At 56.4% G+C, this 6,212-nt stretch overlaps 1 protein-coding gene across 1 annotated transcript in view; it reads right to left on the bottom strand.

Moving 5' to 3' along the window:
• Nucleotides 1–569: 569 nt before the first annotated feature.
• AGPAT4 (1-acylglycerol-3-phosphate O-acyltransferase 4) overlaps nt 570–6,212 on the bottom strand; it is a 30,239-nt gene continuing 24,596 nt past the window's right edge. The window contains exons 6-8 of the mRNA XM_007945281.2: nt 4,117–4,192; nt 3,086–3,284; nt 570–658 (exon numbers count right to left, since the gene is read on the bottom strand). Coding sequence (XP_007943472.1) covers nt 570–658; nt 3,086–3,284; nt 4,117–4,192 — 364 coding nt within the window. The remainder of the gene's footprint in view (nt 659–3,085; nt 3,285–4,116; nt 4,193–6,212) is intronic.

Genomic DNA, 6,212 nt, shown 5'->3' with positions numbered 1-6,212 from the left:
CCCCCGACACATGCACACACACACACCTGGCTGCTCTCTCCATGGTGGCTGTCAGTTACACCCCCCCAACACACACAACACACACACACAGACACGGTGAGATGGACGGTCTGTGTAAACACACCAGAGGTGAGCCAGACAAAGACTTTAATTTTTGGACGCGCAGTTTCGTCACGTTACCTAAAGCGTGCTTCTCGCTCTGTTTCTGGCAGTCAAGGGTTACAGAAACTCAGCACCAGGGACGAAAGGGAACGCTTTCCCTCTCCCCTGTCCCTTCCCTCCCCCTGCGGCCTAAATCCCTAAACGAGGCTCACACGCGGCACACATTCACTCCCGCCAATGTGCACACACGCACAGGAAAAGGGAGAAAACCAAAACCCACTAATGCAAGTGGGGACAAAAGATGGGACATCCTGCTCCCCTTGGGCTGTGAGACCAGACCCTGCTCGAGGTCCTCAGGTGGCTCTTCCCAGTTGAGGCCGGCCCGGCCATGTCACCGCGCCCTACAAGCAGATGCACGCACAGCCACCAGTCCCCAAGGTCCCTCTGGAGGCCAGGTGCCTTATCAGTCATGGTTTTTGCTTGTTGTCAGCATTACCGTAGGCAGAGCCCTTGTCAATCTCAGTCACGCCAATCATCCATCGCACGCCCACGGATGCTGCGGAAACAGGAAATGGGAACAGCATGGCGTTAGGAGGCAGCCACTGAAATCACATGCCTGTCACCCCGGGGACGTGGTGGACAAGGGGCATGAACACGAACAGAGCGAGGCCGTTGTGCTGGGCGTTTAACCTTCAACACACAGAGGTGAACAGAGTGGCCAGCTGTACGGGAAAACCCGGAACATTGCTCGGCCCGCCCCCGAGGCTCAGAGGTGTCTTCTGTGGACGCGGAGGTGCCTCCCAGCCCCCCATCCTGGAAGAGAACGTGGTGCGGGAGCACGTTCACTTGGTGCCCAGCATGTGCCCTGGCTGCTTGGCTGCCAGCGTCCCTGGGCTGTGTGCGGTCCCTGCCTCACCGTCAGCCTGTTCTCCACGTGAGCGCAGGGTCCCCACTGGGGAGCTGAGGCTCAGGGCCTGATGCCCAGAACCGGCAATGAGCTGCTTTTGGTGGGGAGGGGGGGCCTCTCTGGCAAGCTTCGGGGTGCAGTAACCACATCTTTGGCCTATTGCACCCAGGACTGGCCACTATAACTGGCAAAGAGCCGGCTTACGGTGAATGTTCAAGAATGAGTAGGTGGCTGAGTGAACACCCCCAGCCCCAGCATGCTGGACACACATGCTGACAAAATGTCAGAGTTGGGGCCTGTAAACTGCCCTCAGGTTTCAGATGGAGCAGCGCCTGGCCAGCACAAGACCCCACACCCCTTCCGTCATGTACAGACGGGTGCACTGCTTGGGGCCACAACCTTGAAATGACTTAGAGCCTAGCAGCTGCCCCGAGAGAACTTCCATGGAGTGACTCCGAGGACACGGGGACAATGTCGAGAATAGAGGCGAGGTCTGGCCTCCACTCCTCCCAGGCCACTAAGAGGAACGAGGTGCAGCCGTGCAGTAACCAATGGTAAGATGTCAGCCTTTCAGGAGGCGAGCGGTCTGCGGGGCTTGGGGACCAGGCAGTGGGTCTCTGGAGGTGTTACCTGCATCTCTTGGGCCCAGTGCTCAGGGTCTGGCTCTCAGTACACGCCTGGGCAGGCCTGGTCCCCACCTCCCTGGTCTCTAAGGAGCTATAGGTGCTCCAGGAGGGCACTGGTCTCCATCCGCCTTCCTGCCCAGGGTCCCCTCCTGCCTAGGTGACACTACACTCGGGACAGTGCCAGGCCCCCAGTCCGGCAGAGTGAAATTTTTAAATGGAGATGGTTTCTTCTCTTCTTAATTCTTTCTTTGTTTCCCTACAGGAGTGAGTTTGAGTTTAATATTTTTTGTAACATTGAACCATGTTTCTTAACTTTAAACCTGACCGCAGGAGTGTCTTGTAGGCACCAGGCACAGGGTTGCCTGCTGTGACCCAGTTGTCTAGGTGGCTGCTTTGATCCAGAAGAACAGGCTGGGTTTATGTTGTGTGTGATGTGTTCAGGCAGCCATGATGTTTTAGGTGACAAGAAGACAAAGTCCTGTGTGTGAACTCAAAAAAAAAAAAAAAAAAAATCTCACTACCATCAGGTTGGTTCCGACTCATAGTGACCCCTTTTCGGTTCCCTAGGCCGTAAATCTTTACAGAAGTAGACCTGCCTGTCTTCCTTCTGCAGAGTGGCTGTTGGGTTTGAACCACCAACCTTCTGGTTAGCAGCCAAATGCCTTAGGCACTATGCCACCAAAGCTTCAGATGGATTGCTACAGGGAACATATATGAGGCCAGAAGAGCAGGCGCCAAGCTGTTAGGAGGCGCCAAAGGGGGAATGTGGCCGAGAGACGTGACGGTTCCGTACACTGACATCGTCTGGGTGCGGTGCGCAGAGATGGGTCCACCTGAGTGCAGCACAGAGGGGGCCACAGGCCTTGGATGACATGGCTCCCTCCTCGCCTCAGAAAAGCACTTCAGGCTCGGATTCTGCAGACTCCCGGGAAGGGCCTGCGGGGGCTGCCTGTCACATTGGGACCCTCGCAAGGTTCCTCCACGGGTGGGGTCGGAAGCTGAGCAATGATTCCAGGCTTCCCCACTTGAAAAAAACTCAGCAAGGCGCACGGAAGCTGTGTGCCATAAAGAAACATGAGCTGTTTGAAATGACTGGCCCGACAGCCAGTGGGAATTCATGGGAGAAAGGGCCGGACGGGACCACCCAGGGGCAGCCGGCGGGGAGACGAGTGCGCAGCTCCCGGGGCCAGGAGCTGCTCGGCCTGTGAGTCGCTGCCGAGCCGAGGGCCTGCCTTCCTCCCAGAAGGCCGCTCTTCCTCAGGATGAGCAGGAAACCCGGATGATGGGCAGAGCTGCCAGGGGCCTGGGAGGACCGGGGTCCCAGCACGAGGCAGGAGCAGCGCCGCACTGCCACCTGCAGGGCCGGGGGACGCGTTGCCCGCGTTTGCCCTGCGTCCTGGGGTCTAGCTTTTCCCGGCACAGACGGCAGCCCTGCCCGCGGCCCGCTTACCTACGAAGAAGACGAGGACGAAGCTGGCCAGCGTCAGGGAGGACCCGCTGCTCACCATGCTGACCAGGAACCGGAAGAAGGGGTACAGAAGCAGCGAGGCCCAGAAAAGCCAGTTGAGCAGCGTCCAGGGCCGCCGCGGCGGCACCATGGGGGTCTCGGGGAAGACGCCCCTCCGCTGGTACTCCTCCTGGAAGGCGTCCTGGGGACAGAGAAGGGCCCTTGGAGCCCGCGCGGCACGCAGCACAGGGACGCGGGCACAGGGCCCTCCCGCCCCGAGGGGACGCCAGAGACAGGCGGGCCGCTCTGCACTCCGCCGCACCCACTGGGCCACTGCGCCTTACGACGGAGGCCGGGGACTGGGGGCAGGCCTGCGGGCTGGTACTTCCGGTCTGGCCCTCCACACCCGCAAAACACTTGATGCCTTTTCCACACCCCTTTAAAGGACACTTGGCTGCCTTCTTTTCCGTTAAGGAGCTCTGGTGGCGCAGTGCCTAAGGCACTTGACTGCTAACCGGAAGGTTGGCGGTTCAAACCCACCAGCCACTCAGCGGAAGGAAGATGGGCGTCTACTTCGGTAAAGCCTCCCCTCCTCGGAAACCCAATGGGGGTCGCTATGAGGCAGAACTGACTGGATGCCAGTGGGTTTAGGTTGTTTCGGTTCCCTTCCGCCAAGTGGCGCGCCAGCCCTAGAACGGGCTGTAGCTGTGGGCCACGTCATGGCTGCGAACACCCGGGACCGGCCGCCCTGAAAGCCAAGTCCACAGCGCGTCCCTAGGTGTTCTATGTCCTCCAGTCGATTCCGACCCATGGCGACCCCACGTGGTCGCGGACAACTGCCCACGGGCTTCACGTGCCTGTAATCTTCAAGGGAGCACATCACTAGGTCTTTTTTGAGCAGGGCTGCTGGGTGGGTTCAAATTGGCAGCCTGTTAGCAGCCAAGCACTTCACCACCAGGCGCCAGGGCAGAGGGAGGGGGCCTGTAAATCCCGCAGGGGCGGCCCCCACTCAGAGCGCCCCTCCCTGCACTGACCTTCTCCTGGTAGAGTTTGTGGAGCCAGGTGGCGCACTTGTCCTCATCCTCCGGGACTTCTTCCAAGGGAATCCGCCTGCAGGACAGAGAGCAGCTGACAGGACAGGCAGACCCAGTGCCTGGCCCTTCCTTCCACAGGGACTTCTTTTCAGTTTTTACTTAGGGTCAGTGACGTCCACCCTGGAGGAGCAGGGGCCCAAGGGCAGCAGCTCCCTGGAAAGCCAGGGACCTGCACATCACCTCACTCACTCGGGGTACAGCAGAGATTGGAGGAAGGGGCTCTGGGCTGGGCTGGCAAGAGCCTTGGCTCCTCCATGTGTAGCACCTGTCCCGGACAACGGGGAAGCCATGGTGCCTGCTGCCTGGCCCACCTTCACTGGTTTGGTGCCAGGTCGCTGGCTTTGGTGAGTTCAGGGAACGTTTGTGTAGGCCCCACTTTGTCCAAGTAACATTCTGTGCCTGTCATGACCGTCGGAAAAAAAATAAGCCAAACTCACTGCCATCGAGCCGATTTCAACTCACAGCAACCCCTCCTGGGGTTTCCGAGGCAGTATCACTACCGAAGTAGATTGTCCAACCTTCCTTCCTAGGAGTGGCTGGTGGGTTTGAACCGCTAGCCTTCTGGTTACCAGTCAGATGCCTTAGGCGCTACTCTAGCAGGGGCCATCAAGCCCTCACTGTGCCTCAGGGATAGCCCCGTGATGGTTCATTCTGTATGTCCACATGTGGTGCCTCGCTGTTCAGTCAAACTCTAGGTGTTGCTGTGAAGGTATTTACATGGATTAATGTTTAAACCAGTGGACTCTAAATTACACTCTCTAATATGGGTGGGCCTACAGTGCAAAAACGGAGGTTTCCTGAGGGAGGGAGTTCTGCCTGCAGACAGTCACGCAGACATCCTGCCGGGATTTCCAGCCCACTGCCTGACCGACCGCCTTGGACACCAGATTCCAGACCCTCCACCCTGTTGCCTGAACTACAGAGTGTGGAGTTGCCAACTCCCACAGTGTGAGGCACTTCCTTACAATAAATATGTCTGTGGGTGTGTAACTGTGTGTGTGACTGGTTGTTTCTCTGGTGAACCCTAAGACAATAAGTGGATACATTTTCAGTGAGTATTCCTTGCACCATATCCTGTTAAGAGAATGAAGAATAAACCGAGGATATAAACTTAAAGGGCGTCCCCACATCGTCACAGCTCGCTCGCTTGCTCTGAAAGTACGTCTGGCTGCACTCTGCCTACGTGCCCTTCCTCCCTCACTCCACTTCTTTGCTCTTTCTGTTTGACTCTGGCTCGGAAGCCACATCTCCAGACGTGCTAGCTGGAAAACATTCAAAAGCCCGCGTGCTATTTCTTTCTTAGACGGCAGGAGTTTAGGTGATTCTACTATTTTCAGGAGCTTGTTTGACATTATTGCCCTTGATGTTTAACATTTTGTGCTGATCAGTAACATACAGAAAAATGTCTTATTCAGGATGACTCAGGGGACATCCAGGTCAACTGGTATGATACAGTCTTCAAACAATGTTCTACATCCTACTTGGGTGAGTAGTGACTGGAGTCTGAAAAGCCAGAGAACAGCCATCTAAGGTGCAACTCTTAGTTTTGCCCATTGCAAAAGACAAAGAAAGTAAAGACAGTAAAAGACACAAAGAAACATGTTGTCCAAAGGACTGATTGACCACGGGATCTTCAGCCTCCACGACCCTGAGAGCAGAAGAACTAGATGGTGCCCAGCTACCAGTGCTGACCACTCTGAAAGAAATCACAATAGGAGGTCCTGGATAGAGTGGGAGAAAAATGTGGAACAAAACCCAAAATCGTAAAGAAGACTGGGCTCACTAGCCTGATAGAGACTGACTGGTGGAGCCCCTGAGACTATGGCCCTTGGACACTCTCTAAGCTGGGAACTGAACTCACCCCCATGGCTCAACTTTCAGGCAAACAACAGGCCTATAAGGTGAACAGTAACCCCAGCAAGGTACACTCCTTAGGACAAACAACCACATGTGATCAAAAGGGCAGCGTGTGCCCAGGAATAAAACTCAGAAGGCGGGAAGGGGCAGGAAAGAAAGATGAATGGAAGTGACAAACC

This window comes from Orycteropus afer, unplaced genomic scaffold (assembly GCF_000298275.1).
Source record: "Orycteropus afer afer isolate SDZICR_OR568_19922 unplaced genomic scaffold, OryAfe1.0 scaffold00135, whole genome shotgun sequence".
In the NCBI taxonomy this organism is placed as follows: Eukaryota; Metazoa; Chordata; class Mammalia; order Tubulidentata; family Orycteropodidae; genus Orycteropus; species Orycteropus afer.
The sequence above is the reverse complement of the archived record's forward strand: the minus strand, read 5'-3'. Positions and strand labels throughout refer to the sequence as shown.